General features: G+C 41.4%; 1 protein-coding gene across 1 annotated transcript; it reads left to right on the top strand.

Annotated features, from left to right (window-relative positions):
• The first annotated feature begins 11,610 nt into the window (after positions 1-11,610).
• Positions 11,611-21,986, top strand: LOC135468796 (FMRFamide receptor-like). Its single transcript, XM_064747219.1, has 2 exons — positions 11,611-11,685; positions 19,958-21,986. Exons 1-2 carry the CDS (start codon positions 11,623-11,625, stop codon positions 21,392-21,394), a joined length of 1,500 nt encoding a protein of 499 aa, XP_064603289.1. The 5' UTR covers positions 11,611-11,622; the 3' UTR covers positions 21,395-21,986.
• Positions 21,987-22,893: the final 907 nt, after the last annotated feature.

Below are 22,893 nucleotides of genomic sequence, written 5' to 3'. Positions count from 1 at the left end.
TTCGGTATGATGAACTAAAACTTTGCTCCATTTCCTTCAGTAATATTGGAAACAAGTAATGCATTGCTTTCCTTTACCGTTGCGCAATAAGGACGCCGACGCGCCCTCCATCCCCCATGTTCACACGAAGGGCCTCGAATATCACCTTAGTTAATAACGTTTTTAATATATTTGATGTGTTAGGCTCTGTTCACATCTATTTATGTATACATTTGTTTGCCCTAACAGTGCTCAGAACACGTCTCTAGGCGCCTGGAATATCATAGCTTCCGGTCACAATTGACAGAGATTGTCGGTTGGCTTGCTTTCCACTCTGGATGCGAGCCTACCGTTGAGTGACTTTAACATGTAATTAATCATGTATATCATGTGGGAAAGTTTACACAAGAGACGAGTCGAAAACAGATTGAAATGAATGTTGCCTGCTGTGAGTCTATATATAGTTATATATAGCATGAACTACCGGACTATACTACACTTCATGGTAGTTTTACAAACAAGGTTTCACAGATATTGTGATGTACATACACCATTACTTTATACAGTGTATATACCAGTTGCATTTCCATGGGCACGTCCGTGTAAAACATGTCTGCTAAGGCACAGCGTCCCACGGACATCTCCATGTATAACACGTCTGCCTAGGTACAACGTGCTATAGGCACTTTCATGTACAACACGTCTGCCTAGGCACACCTTCCCATGAACACCATGCACAACACGTCTGCCTATGCACCACGTGCCATAGGTGCCTTCATGTATAACACGTCTGCCTACGCACATCTTCCCATGAACACCTTCATGTACAACACATCTGCCTGGGCACATCTTCCGAAGAACACCTACGTGTACAACATGTCTGCCTAGGCACATCTTCCCATGAACTCCGACATGTACAACACGTCTGCCTAGGCACATTTTCACATAAACACCTTCATGTATAGTCTGCCTATGCACATCTTCCCATGAACACCTACATGTACAACACGTCTGCCTAGGCACATCTTCCCATGAACACCTTCATGTATAACACGCCTGCATCGACACATCTTCCCATGAACACCTTCATGTACAACACATCTGCCTAGGCACATCTTCCCATGAATGACTGAAAAATTATTGAGTACGACGTTAAACCCCAAGCACTCACTCACTCTTCCCATGAACACCTACATGTACAAGACGTTTGCTAGGCGCACCTTTCTTTGGGGTTGCTGTATAACTGTAAGCGTGGTATATGAGGTATGGAAATAGGGTGATGTTATAATCAAGGTCTACCGAGTTTTCGGATTAATACGTCTGACTATTCTTTTATATCGTAAAGCGCTATCTCTAGGCTGATTTTTCATAGAACGGCCAAAGAAAACCTAACTATCGGCTTCTTTCAGAGGCATATAGGACCAGGGATTGTACAGGTGAGCAGACAGGTTTCTTATGGATAACAGCTCCTGTGTTTATTAGCTAATAAACACAGGAATTGTTATCCATAAGAAACCTGTCTGTTCTCCTAACTATTATATGTGTCAAATAATCATATAACTTCTGTATTAAAGAGTCGAGACTAATTTTCGTTCAGTCCTGCCTTTCGATCGGTAAAACCCAATTGACTAGCGGAGCGATAAGGCCACTTTCCTATATATAACCACATCGAAACATGCTGAAACACGGACCAATCGCTACCGTGCACATATTTGTTGAAGCTGGCCCTATACATAGTCTCCTCAAATCCGATATAGGCTCAAATCATATGTTATAGTCCTAGGCCTATACGCGAAAGCAAGGTCTTCGCAGGTCTTTTAATCCATTTATATAGGCTGCAATGATGTATTTGGTTTACTATGCAAGGCAGTGCGGTTTACAGCATTACAGTTAACAGGCATATCTGGTTGCTAAACACTTGATTCACTGTTGAACTGAAGCTATAGTTCTCGTAGCATTCATGAAATCGCTCTCTTTATAACAAACTAGATCTTTGACACTTTCACGTGTAAACATACTTTGGGTGGGCCTGTTTATAGGAGTGTATATGGAAATTTCTGGAAAGCTATATCGACGATTATAATAGCCAGCCGCAAAGAGAAATTGAATCAGGAACATACATGCATAAATTCAGAGAAGGGTGGAGGTCAGCAGTTTATAGTTCAACTTCATGCAGCGATTCTGTATGCAGCCATATTATTTATTTGGCCCATTGGTGTTTATCGTTCTAATGGCGTGATGAGATTTAAAATTTATAAGAGGGAAAACGGGAAATCGAAAACCGGATGAACTTTCCAATTCTCTGAATTATAATAAATCTTGTGATATCTTCAAACAATTTGGTATTTTCTTGAATTGAAACACCAGCACCGGAACTGTAGGCGTTATGTGCATTTCTAATGATGAAGACAGGAAGTTTACGCCATGCACCTGGCAGTGGTGGTGGTTGTATACAGAACCATGTACAGTAGTAGCTAACAGATAATTAGTTATATATGTATTAATTTACATGTACTTCATTGTTGTTGAACTCCACACTCTTGCCCATAGCCAGAAAGGGGTTGGTGGGAGAGAACATTGATCTTAATATAGTGTAAGGCTATAGGCTTGATTTCTGGTTACAAAAGGAGCGGGTCGGAATACTCTAGGCGTGTACGCAACTCTCTTGAATTCTGTGTTGCTCTGGATGGGTAATGTAAGGTTAATGTTTCTTTGGTTTGTGTGACAAGGACTTACAGAATTGGCACAGTTCCCATTGGTCTTTCGCAGTCTAGTCATCAATTTATGGTGCCGCCGTGACTGGGTATACAGCGAAGTTAAACATCAAAGTGTGTGACATTTGTCTCGATCGGGCAAAAGACATGACATCATCTGTTAGTAGAGAGCATTGATTATGTCTCGCTGGAAATATTGTGGATCATTCTGACCTATCAAGCAATTGACAAAAGGAGACTACGTTAGTGATACATGTCGCCGAATTTTACGGCACGCAGCACACTGTCTACGAGGTCCCTACAGGCAAGGGCTAGATCCACTGGAAATCACGTCCAGTCTGTGACAATCTGGGCATTGCGATCGTTTGTTGACCAAATAGAGACCCTGGAAGAAGAATTAGGTTACCCTTTACCAATTGGTTTGTTGGTGATCGGACCAAGATGTGACACAATACTAGACTACGCCAAGAACAAGACTATGGTGCTCCGAGTCTCAGTGGATGGTTCAGTTTATGGCCGCTAACAGCACGCTGGTCACACAAGCTTCTTAATTCCTGCTGGAAATAGTACTTTAGCGAAGTAAGTATCGTTTATACATGAGAGTGACTTGTATAATTTGCCTTTTCCTTGGTCCCTTTTGTAATCGGTCTATATGTAAACTACTTTCCATTTTAGCATACAGTGTATGTGGGTAGATTGATCTATACTACATATGTGTCATCAGTTTTTGTATATAAGATATTACATAATCCTACAACTGCTATTCAGATGGAACGCAACAGATTATCTCAGTAAAAGTCTGTATTCATTATAACGTTAATAATGTCCGCTTACGCCCCCACACCCAGACATTCTATTGAAGAGAGCTATAAGTCAGACATTCAATGAACAACGTGGAGTTTCTGTTTGCCAGGCGATGGCGTTTGCCCCTGTCGGCCCCCGCCGTGTTGACTTCAAGCTGAATGTCCGATCGCCACAATGTGTGGATATTGCGCTCTGGGAAATACCTCATGAATTTAAATCTGGATTGGTTTTCCGTATCTGATGGTCTGGCCTGTATCGTGCCTCTACCAGATGCGGTTTGCTGTGGTTATGAAGTGTTTACCCATCGATGCTTGTGGAAAAAAAAGACCGAACCTCTCCTATCAGCTCAATATAGCCCATGATGGGATAAACCCATAAAGTAATATTCGGTTTTTGTAGCAGTGGCGGGGAATAGCTGTTTTAATGCATGTCCCTCCTTAGCCGAACTTCGGCTTTACGCCGATTTTCTCCCAGGTATATAAGTTATAGAGAAGTTTGGAGGTTTCTCTTGGGGTTCCTTATACCAGCTAACATGATAGTCATCGTGTACTTGAAGTAATCAGGAACAATACACGAATAAAATAAATTTTTCGCGCTATTTAATGAAATTCGAATATGAAACATGTATACTGGAAACTTCAAGATAATCAGCTCAAAGCTTCAATGTGTCTTGTCTGTAATAAGGCTGAGGAAATGTCGGCCATCGTGATGTTTTAGCGAAGTAGCACTACAAATATGACGATATTGTATCCGCCATTTCATGAGGATGTACAATCATCACCTGATCACATAATGCTATTGGAAGCGAGGCATAAAGTAAATTAATTGGTACAGATTTAATTGAAAATGCTTTCCCACTCAAATCAAAAATGCGTTCTAAATCTCCTGGTAACATACCTACATAAAATGAAAAGACAACAAATATTCCACGGCAGTTATCTCTCTATGAGAGCTCTCTGGCGTCTGCTTGTTCGTAAAGTAAACAATCGGACTTTGGTTATGGCTCCCTTATCGATGTATCCCTTATCCCTTATAGAACATATAAGGCATGCTGTGGGGTGGGAAATCAGCTCGCCCTCGTTGAATATCACTTCTCTCGAGCTGACAATTCCTGACCATATTATATAACCATAATTATTTTGGATGAGGGATGGAAAACGACATAAACCGACACGACCATTTTTGATGTGCTTGATAACTATATAAATCAACGTTTAATCTGATCCTTCCATGGAGACAATCTTTAGGCCACAGAATGCTCAAGTCCTTCAGGCTATTGCCTCCTTCCCGATGCGCTATAATAGGCTGTGACGCCTCAGTAAGCATTTTATGTTAACCTTTGTTAATCCTTGACTGTTTGTCTATTGTTTGACCCTCTGTGTCAACCCCAAACTATGGCGTGACAAACTATGGTGTGACTCCGTGAATATCCCTCCTCAAGAGTTATGTTGTTTAGTCATTCATATTTGAATGTTTGGCGGTGTATATTTACTGAGACAAACCCAGACATGGAAAAATGGTGTGTAGTATACGTATGTGTGTGTATGCATATGCTTATTATAGTACATACATCTACCTACTGGCACTAATGGCTGAGCTATGGCACAAATCATTCGTTAGAATGGGGCTGCCGTTAAAGCAATATATATATATATATATATATATATATATATATATATATATATATATATATATATATATATATATATATATATATAACGTTAAATCTGGAATTCTTACGAGGCCAGTGGATACGCCATGGTAGATATACCGGAAACACAATATCAAGTCTACGCTACGCTAACATGTCCAATAGACAAAACATTCTGCGATCTCAGATTATAGAAATAACTCGCGTCAGAGTGGTTAAAACTTCTAGCATGGCGTCGCTTTTGATTTACTCAGTTTTCGAGTTTTATCTCACGCTTTAGCATCTGGACCATGCAACATCACAGAAATAAAAAGGTACGCCTCTTGAATTCTGTTTTGACAGGATACTTATACATTTGGTCCAATCTTGAATGTTAGGGAACACTGGACTACCTACTAAGAATGCTATCATACATAGACTTAAAGATGGGGGCATATTATTTGTCAGCTATATAATGATATAAAAATGTGGTAATCTTTCATCTATATTTTATGCCCCCTATACTCCCAACCCGCATTGCGAATACAATGGGGGCATCTTGTTTGGCACCTGTCAGTGGGTGGATGTGTGAGTGTCTTTTTGTGTGGCGTAATCTTGTGAGCAAAATATCTTTAAAAATAATGTATTAACTTACTAGAAAGGGATTTCTTATCACTATTGTGATTATCTGATTAATTTTGAAGAACACTGCTTTTTAAAATATTAACCTGACTTTACAGATTTAAGTCTTTTTAGGAATTTTTCTTGTGCTCGGGTGTTACTTTGTGGGCAGGACTCACTTACCCATAACGAATGGATATGTTTCTGCATATTCCCGTAACTACTGGCAAAGGTGTAGGGTTTCTAGTTTTCTAGTGTAATGAATAAATCATAATAAAAACATACATTTAAAAAGCGAACAAAGGCTATTGCAAGAGTCTTCCTTTATGTACATGGTGTATTATTTCTCGCATCCTTTCCTTTTTCCTTACCAGTTCATTTTATTTTTGTTTTCGTATTTCCTCGATTTTCCATTTATAGATACAGCCAATTATACGTATAAAGACTTTATTTCCTCTCGCCATATTTCTCGCGTAACGTATCCCTGTATCGCCTGGAATGGGGACATCATTAATGAGAGCTGGCATGAAGCTCCTGATCAGTGTCGACGTCTTCACAAACCAGTCCTACAGTTTCGCCTTAATTTTTGGACATGATCGTCATTTGGAATCACAGAGTGCATGGTATAAGTTACGTTCTCTAGATTATGTCTTGCGCTGACCTCTTGACTCCCTGTCTATAATTCTGAGTCGTAAACCGACCTAACTACGCCATGGTTTAGTCGACCATCATACATCGATCCACAAATAAATCACGCCAGTTTTCTCTGTATTTTAGGTTGTTATGGAAATTGACACACATGGCAGATTGAATAACTACCGGAAAGAATGGCCGAGTCACAACGGCCTTTTCTTTTGGAATAGACGTCAGATTTGTTTGTTCCAATGAAATGTCACCAAACTGAGATATATATAGCCAGTCTAAATTACATTCGCTAAATACATTCGCTAGTCGTAATGTATATGGCGCGAATCCTCATATTCTTTGTTCGCTTGGCTGATGATTGACGTCAGCTTGTTTACTTCTCTGCCGTGGTCTATGACCAGAATCTCCTGACGATGTGTTCTGTACATCTCGTACGAAACGTACGAACTATCAGGTAATAGCTTTTTGACTGAATAACATAAGATTGCAGACTGCACCAATGTCGTGTCCCCCAATATTTTCTTCACGACGGCATTGGAACAATGTTTGAGCTATGTGCATGTTAATTTATGGTTGAAATGCAACGATCACCGCTCTCTAGACATTGCTGTCCATATGTATTGAGTCTAGCTCTGGAGCCATCCAAGCAAATTACCATTGCTGAAGCAGCATTTACACGCAGGCTATCATTTACTGCCCAAAGTCTCTCTGCTATTAGAAGGTCTCATTAAAGCCGGTTGAAATCTGATGGAACCGGCTGTGAACCTGCAGTACGATCGTATGAACTATCATATCTCCATCAGAATGCGCCATTACTGAGAAAACCACACAACCTATTAATCTTGTCACCACATAGAGTGAACTATGTCTCACACGGGTCATGAGAGCTAAGTGTCGCAAAAAGGCCCATGCGGGAACATTAACATCAGTTGCCTTAAAACTATATTCACTTTAAACAGTGCGTCTGGTGAAGTCAGAATTTATAACAAGCCATTATTCTTCCAGAATTTTTAACACGTATAACGGTAGCATGTGTCAGATTGAAAAAGTTTAACGACTTGAAAGAAGCGAAGCAATCCTTTAGTTTACAGTGCATTTGGTTCATCCCATGAAGTCGACGCCAAAGTGTGCATATTGTCGAGTTTTCTCAAGGAAACAAAACATTTCTGTAATACTTACACAAAAATGCGGTACTGGCACTTTTTGTGCGCTATGTCGACTCGGACCCACACCTGATTGACTATTGCTGTCTTGTAATACAAGAGGAGGTAATATACGTAACCAGTTTACCCTCAAGTCGCCATCGCAATAAACAATATAGATTTCACAGCTTTGACCCAAATTGCTTTAGGCGGGAAAAGGTTTCTCTCTTTCATATTATCAGCTATAGTTCCTATTTATGTATTATTTCTTACACATTCCTTTCGGAACGGGTGTTTTAAGTTGTTTTGAAAATTGGCCTTGCAATCCATAGTGTACGAGTGTTATACGATTGTCTGACTTGTCTCTTAGATAACAATGATTCATAGATATGCTCAAATTGGTGCCAAAGTGTTAACGCATCAGTCCTGAAAGAAACGAACCATTTCTGCAGTACACATCAATTTGTTCATCCTCTTACGTGTGTGCAAGTGTGCAGTATACAGCTTATCAGTTTCCAAACAACCACAACATTACTGTTATTAGAACTGTTGGATTGTAATACAGGACAATAGTATATCCGCCCGAGTGGACGCTAAAGTGCACACAAGACTTACCTCATCAGTCTGTCAAAAATAACCCAATAATGGAGTATATCATATGTTTTCGTATCTTGGGCAAGAGTCATGTAAAAATTGAGAATTGTTTACATGGTGGGCTGTGATGATAACAGATGTTGTAATTGCTTATAACCTTGAGTATCACTGTGTGTCAAGCGAGACACTGGACTTTTCCTACTGTGCTTAATTTAGAGAGTTTAGACAGAGGTGATAAGCAAAGTTATTTATGCTCCTTAACGCCAAGCGCATGCTCCACAGCATTATTTCATATTTACATATAACTCAGTATGAAGTTAATCCAGGGCCTTTTTATAAATACTTTGAGTAAAGTTGATAAAGTGAACCCTCCATTTATTTATTTATTGACATATTACATTCATCAGTCTATATGTGATTTGATTTTGAAACTGGATATAAAATTTGGTCTGTTGTGATAAAGTGTAGGTATATACTGGTGGGTTCACTACCTTCACTTTCACTACTCCACCAACTGTATTATCCGAGAAATCTTTACGGTGTTACCAGGCCCTGTTAAAGAGAGGTGCGTACTTAAACCTGCTCAATGCCGGACCGGAAACACTTAACCGTCACCACGGCTCCTCAGCCAGCCGCATTAGACGTACAAGTCAGGTTAAAAGCTTCTAGTTGGAACTTGGAGTCTAGGCAAACACTGTTTAGAGGTGTCTTACTCCGCAACAAAGCATCGGTCACACTTTTCAGATGTATACTCGGGCTGGAATTGGAATATGAAAAGCTAGATTACACACCTTATCAGTGAAAGGCGTTATAAGGGTGATCATTTGGTGTTCTCTGTGTGAGATGGCCGCTGCGTGTCGTATCCTCTTTACAGGAGGAGCCTACAGTTTCTGACTGACGTCAACCTAGCAAGTACTTCTCCTATTGCCCAGCAACAGAGTGAGGGGCTGTCGGTAGAGGTCAAGGTCATGACAGCTGTAAAGGCCAAACCTCTTTCAGTGACAGAACTCTTCCATTTAGACGATTAAGTCTGAATGTTAAGTATCTAATTGAAATGTGTCCATTATTGTTCCGACAAATCTAATACGATTGTATCCTATTTTGAGTTTGTGTGTGAAAGTATTAAAGTATAAATAGCTGCATGGAAATCATATATCTCTTGGGAATCTGCACAGTTGCATTGTAAAGTCTGTTCTGTTGTGAGAATTTATAATATCCCAGAATAATCGAAGCTATCTGGCAAAATTGCTAATTGACTCATTGACAAGATTTTGACACGAGCAACTGGCATATAATTGACGTTTTCGTTTTTCGAAGATCAAAAATACAGTGAAAAGGTCCCAAATCTTTTAGTCATTTACCTCTCTACTTATTAACTTCTTGCAAGGAAATAAAAAGCTTTTTTTATACTGTTGATCACATAATGACACAGAGGATCATTGTCCTTGCTAAATGTCTGCTCAAATATATGGTCACACACACACACACACACACACACACACACACACACACACACACACACATATTGCAGCCATCTCAGACGTCCTCGAGCCCTTTTTGAAGTTTTATAAAATAGGAAATATATATGAGTCTTCAAGTTGTACTGCTCGTTAGTGTGGGTAGTATATACAAACTTATATATGTCCTTTAAGGTCTTAAATCATAGGTCAACACATATCATGCGTAAAATGGTGTCTGGACAGGTGTCTTTTGAAGATTTCTGGGTGCTCTAGCATGAAGTCTTCTGAACGTTATGAGCACGTAACTACCACGCCGACGTAATACTTACTTAGGTGTTCGTAACGTGTAGAGGGCTTCGTGCATGTGGACTCTTGCACACTTTGGCTAAGGTTCCACTGAAAGCACGGAAGCATAATTTATAGACAGCCTATTCGACTTTAAGTCAAGAAAACTTTCATTCTAACTGCGTATCGGGCTCTGGAACACTCGGCATCTGTGTATTCAGTGTCAAGGTGAGAGCTTTCACGAACGCTGGTGCCGCTTTGCTTGTCCTTTAATGCCAACCGACTAATCAATTAACCTACCTTCACAGGTTATCTCTTTGACACTGTTGAAAGTTATGTCAATGTTCTCTGTATTAAGAAGGCGTGTGTGTAACCGCATTAGCGGGTCAGGAAAGCTTACACGATCACATTTCTACCATTAAATCCCAACTTCTATAAATACGTCTTAATATCTTTTATTTCGTCTCAGTTTAGTGCATATAAACCTGCAGTGGATGGACAGGTTGTAAACAAACCTCAGTCATTCTTCAGAATTTCATCTTGTGAGTATCTACTGTAAACATAGACTGTTTTCAGGAAATTTTTGATAAAACTCATAAAGCACGGCGCCTTGTTTTAGAACATCTGCAGTGTGGCCACAAGGGCACGAGTTCAATACCGTCTACATCAACTCATCATCCATTTTCTTAAGTCAGACACACTGACGGTATTGCAATGGAGGCCAAACTCTAACGGCAGTTTAAAATATGTGTGTAAAGTTCACTTGGATTGATGAGTATAATGAGGTGTTATACCTGCCAGCCTTAACCAGCAGAATTGGATTGTCTTCCTGTGAATTGCCAGGTAAATGCCATTTGATTTTGTAACAAGACACACCTTAAAAGAAAACACAAGAATAATACAGGGTGTGTTCTCGTCAGATAATTTGCTCTATCTTGTCCGTATATTATTTTCATGTTACCTTCCTCCCACCATAACTCGTTGTATAAGGGAAATATTTTTGACTGTGAACACCAATCAAATAAATAAATACATATATAAATAACGTACATGAATTGAGTCGTAAACATAAATTGTGTAATGAGTATACTTGATACAAAGTTTATTTGGAAAAAGCTGGGTGTAGACCAGTAAGATATATTTGCCATATATCTGAGACTACTGTATATGTAGAAAAATTCACAACTATTGTACAAACTGCAAGACTAATTATGCTCACATCCTGTAGTATAAGATGTTTCTATATACCACAGACTTAATTATTGAGTGTTTAGCTATATGGAATATACCTACACCAGAAAAATGTGCTAAACTCTCTCGCCAGCGTTAACGACGACAGGGTCAGTGGGGACATAAAGCAGTCAGTAGCAAATCATCTGCCCATCATGTCGCTTAGTGTGCGTGTGTGTGTCACAGCGAGTGGGTAGGGCGGATCTTAAGTTTTCAGTCGTTCCCCAATGAATGGTTCCTGTTTGCTGAAACATGAAGTCACTTCACACACATCTGCGTAGGGCCTGAGCTTCCTGTATTGTCCAGACGTCGCCAGGTCTTACTTAACATGGAAAGTTCCACATCGCTTCTCCCCTTGACGCAATCTATTTCATAAATTAACTTCATTTCAACTGTTGGCACCAACTGGCCCAAAGACTTGACATCATGTGTTTGGTCTTCGTGTGGAGAGTTGGTTTGTGGCTGCAGACCCAAGCTGAGATTATATGATACATGTGTCAAGGAGAATACACACACTGATGACAGTGTGTTTCTGTGGATCAGTAAGAATCATTGAAGTCTTTCCTACTGTATTATGGCAGGTAAGCTCTTGAAAACCTGTCGTAAATGTCAATTCTATTGAAATTACTATTTCAAGTATATATCCAGGAACGCCTGTCTTTTATGACGAAATCCAAATTCGCTTTCACGGTATCTCTCTCCTTGGCGTATATCTTATATCTGGGAGATATTATCATAAGTAGGCCTACTTAACGACCATATGTCATCATCACTGGGATCTTTAAGGTATGTATTACCTAATCTATAGTATCTATAGCTTTCTACTTACATGTTCCTCTATGAATCTGCAATATGCTTTTAAAAAACTGTTTTGTGAATGTGTTTATGTTTACTGTGCAGAGTATACATAAATATCCGAATGTGAGGCATTCTCCTGTAGCCATGGACTCTAACCAGATTCCTCAGGCAATCTGCAAATCACGGAACCCTTTATACTCTTAAGGGAAGAAAAAGATCCATATTGTGTGTTAAGTGGCTGTATTCGATTTAGGAGACCTGCAGTCGTCTAGGCATCGCTGTATTATTCTCATAAATACAAGGTTTGTCTGTTAAATGTTATTGTAGTCCGGGGATATATCTCAACGGCGTGTCCTGACAATGTCTGTGTCTGAAGCCTCCACCTCACAAAAAGAAAAAAACAACAACTGTGTTAGTAGAAAGCTTTTCAGCCAGTGTAGCGTGTTCAAGTACAGTTTCTGATTGCCTCAACTCAGAAGAACAAGGACTAATTGTACTGGAAAATCACATTTGCTTCTGTTGTCGCGGACAGGTTTTCTCATAAGAGGTTCATAAATTAGAAACTGTATGGAAGGAAAGTTAATAAAAAACGAAAGCAAAGCGGAAAACGTAAATTCACCACTATTAAAGGCCAAACGCAATGTTTGCGAATTCTTCTGGCTTTCAAGTTTTATCGCCACACTTTTGTCCATCTGGATACAGGATTAGTATTTGTTACTTAGCCTCGTAAGCAGTGGTTTATAGGAGAGTGGCAGAACAGTGACCGTGATGATGGCTCCCGGTATGTATTTCTGAGACCAGGATTTGTATTTGTGATTAAACTTGCTAGGTAGAAGACGCCTGGTAACCCCGTGCCCCAGGTTGTCCCAAGGGACAACGGTTCGAATTGGACTTAAATCTCCACCCATTAGCCTTTCTGGATGGCTTGACTGTCGCCTTAATGAAACTCGAAAGTCAAAGGAGAGGGTGGTAAGGGGTTCTGCTATCCCAGCATCTTGTTTGGGTGTGTAATGACCCGTAACCTTTTGCTCTGGTTGTAGGCCTATTTGTCATTGAATTCAAGAGCCTGTGGGCACATATAGAAACCACTAGGGTTAACGCCTGCAACAGCTATCCATCCTTTACCTGTACAAGAAGATTTTTTAGATCTCAATTACTGGTGACCGGCCCGGATAGCACAGTTGGTAGAGCGTCAGCTTCGGGACCGGTAGATCCAGGATCAATCCTTGATCGAGTCACACCTAACACTTTGAAAAAGGAAGTTGTAACTTCCTCGCTTGGCGCTCAGCATGAAGGGGACAGTGCTACGACTGGTTGACCCGTATCAGTATAATGGCTCGGGCGGGGCGGCTTACTTGCCTTCGGTAAGTCGTCTCCGTGAAGCAGCAATAAATAAAAGAGCGGTGGAAATCCGTCCTGCAACAAGGAGGCACATTACACGTGCATGCACCCTAAGGATTCCTTCGTCGTCATATGACTGAAAAATTGTTGAGTACGACGTTAAACCCCAAGTCTCACTCACTCACTCAATTACTGGTGGCACTGTTCTCCAGGAACATTCTGTAAATCAGTGGTATTTTTTTGCTTCCCTAATGGGGATAGTCTGTGTGTCTGTCTGTAAACCTAAGGTGTAGTTCGACGGAATGGTGATTATATAATGGACTCTATCTGTCTGCGTATTAAGCAGAGGTTTAATCGAAACTGCTGGTGGTTATAATCAGGAGGCATGTCCGTCTGTGTCCGGTAGAAGGTGTATTTAGTGTGGGAATGTGTCCGCTCGTAAACTAAGTGTACGTAATGGGAACTGATGGTGGTTGTGTAAGGGGAAGACTGTCGGCTTGTATGCTAATGCAGTGTGTAACCGGGAACTTGTGGTGGTTATGTAAAGAGGAAGACTTGTATGCTAACGTAGTGTGTGACGGGAACTGATGGTGGTTATGTAAGGGAAGACTGGCGGCTTGTATGCTAATGCAGTGTGTAACGGGAACTGATGTGGTGGTGTAAGGGATAGACTGGCGGCTTGTATGCTAATACAATGTGTAACGGGAACTGATGTGGTTGTGTAAGGGGAAGATTGGCGGCTTGTGTGTTAATGCAGTGTGTAACGGGAACTGATGTAGTTGTGTAAGGGGAAGATTGGCGGCTTGTATGCTAACGCAATGTGTAACGGGAACAGGTGGTGGTTATGTAAAGGCGACGACGGCCGGCTTGTATGCTAATGCAGTGCGTAACGGGAACTGATGTAGTTGTGTAAGGGGAAGACTTCCGGCTTGTATGCTAACGCAGTGTGTAACGGGAACTGATGTGGTTGTGTAAGGGGAAGATTGGCGGCTTGTATGCTAACGCAATGTGTAACGGGAACAGGTGGTGGTTATGTAAAGGCGACGACTGCCGGCTTGTATGCTAATGCAGTGCGTAACGGGAACTGATGTAGTTGTGTAAGGGGAAGACTTCCGGCTTGTATGCTAACGCAGTGTGTAACGGGAACTGATGTGGTTATGTAAAGGGGCAGACTGCCAGCTTGTATGCTAAAGTAAGCCTAATGTGATCGGATTGTGATTATGTTATGGAGGAAGTCAGCCTGCCAGTAAGCTAAGGCAAAGTGTGTTGTGACCTATCTGTGATCTTGTATTGGAGGAAGCCTGCCTGCCAGTAAGCTAAGGCAAAGTGTAATGTGGCCTAACTGTGATCTTGTAATGGAGGAAGTCAGCCTGCCTGTAAGCTAAGGCAAAGTGTGTTGTGACCTATCTGTGATCTTGTATTGGAGGAAGCCTGCCTGCCAGTAAGCTAAGGCAAAGTGTAATGTGGCCTAACTGTGATGATGTCATAGAGGAAGTCAGCCTGCTTGTAAGCTAAGGCAAAGTGTACTGTGATCTAATTGTGATTATGTCATGCAAGAAGCCTGCCTGCCAGTAAGCTAAGGTAAAGTGTAATGAGACCTAACTGTGATCTTGTAATGGAGGAAGCCTGCCTGTCAGCAAGCTAAGGCAAAGTGTAATGTGACATAACTGTGATCTTGTAATGGAGGAAGTCGGCCTGCCTGTAAGTAAGGTAAAGTGTAATGTGGCCTAACTGTGATGATGTCATAGAGGAAGTCAGCCTGCCAGTAAGGCAAAGTGTAATGTAACCTAACGGTGATCTTGTATTGGAGGAAGCCTGCCTGCCTGTAAGCTAAGGTAAAGTGTGATGAGACCTAACTGTGATGATGTCATAGGGGAAGTCAGCCTGCCTGTAAGCTAAGGTAAAGTGTACTGTGATCTAATTGTGATTATGTCATGCAAGAAGCCTGCCTGCCTGTAAACTAAGGTAAAGTGTAATGTAACCTAACTGTGATGATGTCATAGAGGAAGTCAGCCTGCCTGTAAGCTAAGGTAAAGTGTACTGTGATCTAATTGTGATTATGTCATGCAAAAAGCCTGCTTGCCTGTAAGCTAAGGTAAAGTGTAATGTGGCCTAACTGTGATGATGTCATAGGGGAAGTCAGCCTGCCTGTAAGCTAAGGCAAAGTGTACTGTGATCTAATTGTGATTATGTCATGCAAGAAGCCTGCCTGCCTGTAAACTAAGGTAAAGTGCAATGTGACCTAACTGTGATGATGTCATAGAGGAAGTCAGCCTGCCTGTAAGCTAAGGCAAAGTGTACTGTGATCTAATTGTGATTATGTCATGCAAGAAGCCTGCCTGCCTGTAAGCTAAGGTAAAGTGTAATGAGACCTAACTGTGATGATGTCATAGGGGAAGTCAGCCTGCCTGTAAGCTAAGGCAAAGTGTACTGTGATCTAATTGTGATTATGTCATGCAAGAAGCCTGCCTGACTGTAAGCTAAGGTAAAGTGTAATGTGGCCTAACTGTGATGATGTCATTCATAGATGAAGTCAGCCTGCCTGTAAGCTAAGGCAAAGTGTACTGTGATCTAATTGTGATTATGTCATGCAAGAGGCCTGCCTGCCTGTAAGCTAAGGTAAAGTGTAATGAGACATAACTGTGATCTTGTAATGGAGGAAGCCTGCCTGCCAGTAAGCTAAGGTAAAGTGTGTTGTGACCTATCTGTGATCTTGTATTGGAGGAAGCCTGCCTGTCAGTAAGCTAAGGCAAAGTGTAATGTAACATAACTGTGATCTTGTAATGGAGGAAGCCTGCCTGCCAGTAAGTAAGGTAAAGTGTAATGTGGCCTAACTGTGATGATGTCATAGAGGAAGTCAGCCTGCCAGTAAGGCAAAGTGTAATGTGACATAACTGTGATCTTGTAATGGAGGAAGTCAGCCTGCCAGTAAGTAAGGTAAAGTGTAATGTGGCCTAACTGTGATGATGTCATAGAGGAAGTCAGCCTGCCAGTAAGGCAAAGTGTAATGTAACCTAACGGTGATCTTGTAATGGAGGAAGTCAGCCTGCAAGTAAGTAAGGTATAGTGTAATGAAACCTAACTGTGATGATGTCATAGGGGAAGTCAGCCTGCCAGTAAGGCAAAGTGTAATGTGACATAACTGTGATCTTGTAATGGAGGAAGTCAGCCTGCCAGTAAGTAAGGTAAAGTGTAATGAGGCCTAACTGTGATGATGTCATAGAGGAAGTCAGCCTGCCAGTAAGGCAAAGTGTAATGTGACATAACTGTGATCTTGTAATGGAGGAAGTCAGCCTGCCTGTAAGTAAGGTAAAGTGTAATGTGGCCTAACTGTGATGATGTCATAGAGGAAGTCAGCCTGCCAGTAAGGCAAAGTGTAATGTGACATAACTGTGATCTTGTAATGGAGGAAGTCAGCCTGCCAGTAAGTAAGGTAAAGTGTAATGAGGCCTAACTGTGATGATGTCATAGAGGAAGTCAGCCTGCCAGTAAGGCAAAGTGTAATGTGACATAACTGTGATCTTGTAATGGAGGAAGTCAGCCTGCCAGTAAGTAAGGTAAAGTGTAATGTGGCCTAACTGTGATGATGTCATAGAGGAAGTCAGCCTGCCAGTAAGGCAAAGTGTAATGTGACATAACTGTGATCTTGTAATGGAGGAAGTCAGCCTGCCAGTAAGTAAGGTAAAGTGTAATGAGACCTAACTGTGATGATGTCATAGAGGAAGTCAGCCTGCCAGTAAGGCAAAGTGTAATGTGACATAACTGTGATCTTGTAATGGAGGAAGTCAGCCTGCCAGTAAGTAAGGTAAAGTGTAATGAAACCTAACTGTGATGATGTCATAGGGGAAGTCAGCCTGCCAGTAAGGCAAAGTGTACTGTGACATAACTGTGATCTTGTAATGGAGGAAGTCAGCCTGCCAGTAAGTAAGGTAAAGTGTAATGAGGCCTAACTGTGATGATGTCATAGAGGAAGTCAGCCTGCCAGTAAGGCAAAGTGTAATGTGACATAACTGTGATCTTGTAATGGAGGAAGTCAGCCTGCCAGTAAGTAAGGTAAAGTGTAATGTGGCCTAACTGTGATGATGTCATAGAGGAAGTCAGCCTGCCAGTAAGGCAAAGTGTAATGTGACATAACTGTGATCTTGTAATGGAGGAAGTCAGCCTGCCAGTAAGTAAGGTAAAGTGTAATGTGGCCTAACTGTGATGATGTCATAGAGGAAGTCAGCCTGCCAGTAAGGCAAAGTGTAATGTAACCTAACGGTGATCTTGTAATGGAGGAAGTCAGCCTGCAAGTAAGTAAGGTATAGTGTAATGAAACCTAACTGTGATGATGTCATAGGGGAAGTCAGCCTGCCAGTAAGGCAAAGTGTAATGTGACATAACTGTGATCTTGTAATGGAGGAAGTCAGCCTGCCAGTAAGTAAGGTAAAGTGTAATGAGACCTAACTGTGATGATGTCATAGAGGAAGTCAGCCTGCCAGTAAGGCAAAGTGTAATGTGACATAACTGTGATCTTGTAATGGAGGAAGTCAGCCTGCCAGTAAGTAAGGTATAGTGTAATGAAACCTAACTGTGATGATGTCATAGGGGAAGTCAGCCTGCCAGTAAGGCAAAGTGTACTGTGACATAACTGTGATCTTGTAATGGAGGAAGTCAGCCTGCCAGTAAGTAAGGTAAAGTGTAATGAGGCCTAACTGTGATGATGTCATAGAGGAAGTCAGCCTGCCAGTAAGGCAAAGTGTAATGTGACATAACTGTGATCTTGTAATGGAGGAAGTCAGCCTGCCAGTAAGTAAGGTAAAGTGTAATGTGGCCTAACTGTGATGATGTCATAGAGGAAGTCAGCCTGCCAGTAAGGCAAAGTGTAATGTGACATAACTGTGATCTTGTAATGGAGGAAGTCAGCCTGCCAGTAAGTAAGGTAAAGTGTAATGTGGCCTAACTGTGATGATGTCATAGAGGAAGTCAGCCTGCCAGTAAGGCAAAGTGTAATGTAACCTAACGGTGATCTTGTAATGGAGGAAGTCAGCCTGCCTGTAAGCTAAGGTAAAGTGTAATGTGACCTAACTGTGATGATGTCATAGGGGAAGTCAGCCTGCCTGTAAGCTAAGGCAAAGTGTACTGTGATCTAATTGTGATTATGTCATGCAAAAAGCCTGCCTGCCTGTAAGCTAAGGTAAAGTGTAATGAGACCTAACTGTGATGATGTCATAGGGGAAGTCAGCCTGCCTGTAAGCTAAGGCAAAGTGTACTGTGATCTAATTGTGATTATGTCATGCAAAAAGCCTGCCTGCCTGTAAGCTAAGGTAAAGTGTAATGTGGCCTAACTGTGATGATGTCATTCATAGATGAAGTCAGCCTGCCTGTAAGCTAAGGCAAAGTGTACTGTGATCTAATTGTGATTATGTCATGCAAGAGGCCTGCCTGCCTGTAAACTTAGGCAAAGTGTAATGAGACCTAACAGTGATCTTGCCTGCCTTCTAGTAAGCTAGGTTCATATCCATCCATCTAAGATGCGCTTGTAAGTCGGGAGGTTTGTCTGGTATCCAACAAAGGGCGCCGGCTACCTTCACTCCTGACAGTCATATTTGTGAAAAAATCTCGGGTGGTGCGAGGGAAATATTTAAAGGTGTAATTAGAATCGAAACCCAACGTATATGGTTGTGAAACCCATGCCACGTCCTTGCTTTTTTCCGTGTTTTTTGTTATTATATTTGTTATCAATGGGAAAATTATGCAGATAAGGAATGGGTGTTAGCGGAGAAACCAGAAGACCCAAAAGACACTCAGATCTTCCACTGGGACTGTATATATCCCATAGAAGGATTTTAAATTATGTTGTGCTCTTTAACTTTTCCAATTGGTTTCACCTCTGAAATTCTATCTAATGGGGCACAGCACGTCTTTGTTTTCAACGGTCATCATAGACTCTAATGATAGTCTGTTTTATGATCGCCTGAAAGGTCTTAGGACTGTAGCGGAAGTGCCCAGTACCTTTGCTCTCTCCATCATCTCGTTGTGCTACAACTGTTTATCCGTTTTTCATCACTCATTTTCATTATGTCTTCATGAGAGAAAGGGATATTCGAGTCGCCGATAAGCGGGCGGCAATGGCATGGTTGTTTCTCGCAGAATGTTTGTTAGCAATTGACATTGATACGTCTGTAGTTTATATCCTGAAACATTGGCGGATGATGATGAGGCAATGATGGGCGACGCTGGCTGACAGAATGAAGGACGACGTATTCCCAGAGCTGTTGAAAGCTTAAAGCAACCGTCAGAACGACTGGTTTGCTATTTGCGGAGCTCAACGACCTGATGACATCAGGCAAGGTTCCACAGTGTAGAGTTACTAAACCTTGTATAGTAGCAGAAAACGTGTCAAACCTCTTAACTGGATTTGGTGGCATGACGAACGATTGTTGCTAGGTGACAGTGTGAGCTTACGATTGGATGTTAGGACGCCAGGCATAACTGCATAGCTAATATCTTAGATACATATAATCTAAGAGACTTTTCAGTCGCACGTGTTCAGTAGGAAGGTGGTATATATATTCTAACCTCTTCAAACAGAGGAGAAAAAATTGGTGTTATGTACAGACTCTCGAAGTTGTCACAGGTAATTGTTGTACATTATCTTAAGTATGCGTATGGAATTGTTACAGTAGACTACAGGTATTAATTCGTCACTTGTACTTTTTTTTTTGCTTTCAGCGCTCCAGAATTTACGATGAATCGTCACTGATCTTGTCACTAGAGATCAGCGAAATGACAAACTTGACGGAAAATGACGCGCCTGAGGCACCTTATTTGTACGTGTCTGACGATAGTCTCAACAGAGTAACATCCGCCTTTGCCAATGTTCTCATTCCTGCCTTCTCCATATTTGGCTGTCTGGGAAACTTTCTAAGCCTGGTTGTACTGGTGCACCATAAGATGAGGAATTCCACAAACTCTTGTCTGGCGGCGCTGGCTGTCTCGGATATACTCGTTCTCCTGCACAGCTTACTGTTTGCCGGAATCACCATCATTTCCAGCTACGATCCACTGCGAGGCCGTGCTCTCAGGATCACCGTCTACCCTTTCTTTGGGGCTTATGGCAGCGTGGTGACGGCCAGAATTACGTCCCTTTTAACGACAATGTTGAGCATTGAGCGATTTATTGCCGTTTATCGCCCCATCAAGGCCAGACAGCTGTGCATCAAGAGGCATGCTCACATAGGAATAGCATCCATTTATGTCATCACTATCTTAGTTTTTATTCCACTTGCCCTAAAATATCACGTTATATCCGTGAGGGCACCAGGTACGAACAGAACCATGCTTATACTAAACAAAACCGAATTTGGTCAAAATGAAATGTTTTACACATTCTATGGCAACATCCTAAATGTTGTGTTCAGGATTTTACCCTTACTACTCATTCTGGGTTTGAATTCTATGATTGCTGTGGCGATTCGCAAGACCTGGAGCGTTAGACGAACGTTAAGTCAAACATGTCCACAAAATGGTAGTTGTGAGCAGAATCGCATAACGGTTATGCTTCTGTTCGTGTCTTGTGTCTTTGTCGTTTGTATCCTGCCAGGGGCAGTCAGCAGCTTTATTTCCCAGATCTGGACAGAGTACTCTAGATTTGGCAGAGCCCGAAACTTGTACCACTGCGTCTCTTACGTGGCCTTCTTTTTGGAAACCGTGAATTCTTCTATCAACTTTGTCATCTATATGGCTCTCAGTCAGAAGTTCTGGCAGACGTACAAGGAAATATTCTGCTACCCGAAAACTTTGCGAGGGAAAGCAAACGACATACCCGGACATCAGTACATACCACTGTTCAGAAAACGGCACCAATTTTCAACTAGCAGCATGATGAGCAACCCTGAGACAAGGATAACTCTGTTGAGCAGTTACGGCGGGAAGACCCGCAGTAGTGTTTCTAGTGTGGGGAGTCTGGGAGATAAGAGCGGGCATATCAAGATGCTGCTGAATTCTGAGAGGCCTCTTTATCGCCGCTCCCTGGACTTCGCCATGGCAGAGCGCGGGAAAATGGAGAAGTTGTCTTCTGGTCGCGAGCTTTTGGAACATCAACAAGCTAAACTGTTCGGTGAACAATCTCTGAGAATGAATTCCATCTCACAGAATGGCCTCCAGTAGGACAAGACACTTCTTTGATTAAATCAATGTTAGTTTGATGTTAACTGTTAACTGGAAATGACAATGAATGTGTATATACTGTTCGAAGGTAAAGTCTACATTTCAACAAACAAACTTGTGATTCCTACATGTAGTTTGGAAAACTGTACGCGTCATGTAAACATTGTACACTCAGTATTTTGTTCTGTGTGGAAGTGACACTTTCACTATCGAAATCAGGGTCTTCTTTGGCGCCTTGTTGGTTTTCTTAAATTTTAGACCGGAAGAATGTCCAACTTTTAAATCATATTAATGGGAGTTGTTGATACTGTAAATGTCATGTGTTGTGTACATTTCGTGCCTTCTATGACTATCGGTTTCTTACTTGTGCAGTGACACGGATTGCCATGTTAATAGCCGCCATTGTCCATTGCGTGTGTCATATTCTACTAGGGATGTGAAGTGCTCTGACGTCATTTCCTGTGAATTTAACACACGTCATTACTACATGTATGTGGGGTACAGGTGACATATATGCCAACGCACAATGAAGACAGCATGAAATGAATGTCTTGCATATCTCTTGTATTGTTTCGTTGAAAATATAAATAAATTAATCCCACGGTCTCCCAGCTTGAAGTGTAGTTGTTATGTGATTATTAGGTATTTAGAGTGAATCGCAGTAAATTAAGATAAACGGGATGCCTATAATTGCATGTAACCGAATTTAAGCATTCTGAGAAAACTGCAAGTTTCTGTGGAGTATGAAGTCAACTAACTGTGCGCGCAATGAGGTACGTGGTGCAAATCATCCCAATATGGATGAAGGAAAGATATGCTGAAAATGGGCTAGTATCAAGGAGAAACAATCGGTAGTTATTTCTCAAGATCAAAATCGTCATTAGAAAGTCAAATAACCTGATTAAAATGGCAAATGTGCAGCCATTTGCGTCATGAGCGGTACGTGTAATCACGTGGTCACCGCTAACTTTACGTCAGAAGATTACCCCGGTCACACAAGAGTCATTATGTACTACCGCAGATTTAGATGCCGATTTAACACCATGTAGACGGACTTGCTGTATTTTAAATTCCTCTCAAGTAATGACAGTCTACTCGTCATTTTTCTCTTCAGCGCTCAAATGTTCACTTGTTTTAGCATGTATGTCTCGACTCAAAGGGCCGACTGTGTAGGCTATAAACACTCGCGCACCATGTTTATGTTACCTAGGACAAGCATTTTTGTGGAATATATTTTGGAACAAAGGGAATGGTTTATTTCATACAAAGTATTATTTCAGTGTCATCGCAACCAGGAAGTTTATGTGTAGACATCTTGCTCTAAATATCTTCACGAATTCAATGCTGGGAAGGAGGCTTTACTTCGCTTCGTTTGAAGGCAATCTTTTAAAATATTCTGGCAGAGACATATCATTTGATAAGTTCATATGTCAAAGAAGACAAGGTCTGCCTGTATGCTATGGTATGGGTGCTTTATTTATACAAAAGATATTGGAATT

This window comes from Liolophura sinensis, chromosome 6 (assembly GCF_032854445.1).
Source record: "Liolophura sinensis isolate JHLJ2023 chromosome 6, CUHK_Ljap_v2, whole genome shotgun sequence".
NCBI classification, from domain to species: Eukaryota; Metazoa; Mollusca; class Polyplacophora; order Chitonida; family Chitonidae; genus Liolophura; species Liolophura sinensis.
Note: the sequence above shows the minus strand (reverse complement) of the source record. Positions and strands in the feature narration are given on the sequence as shown.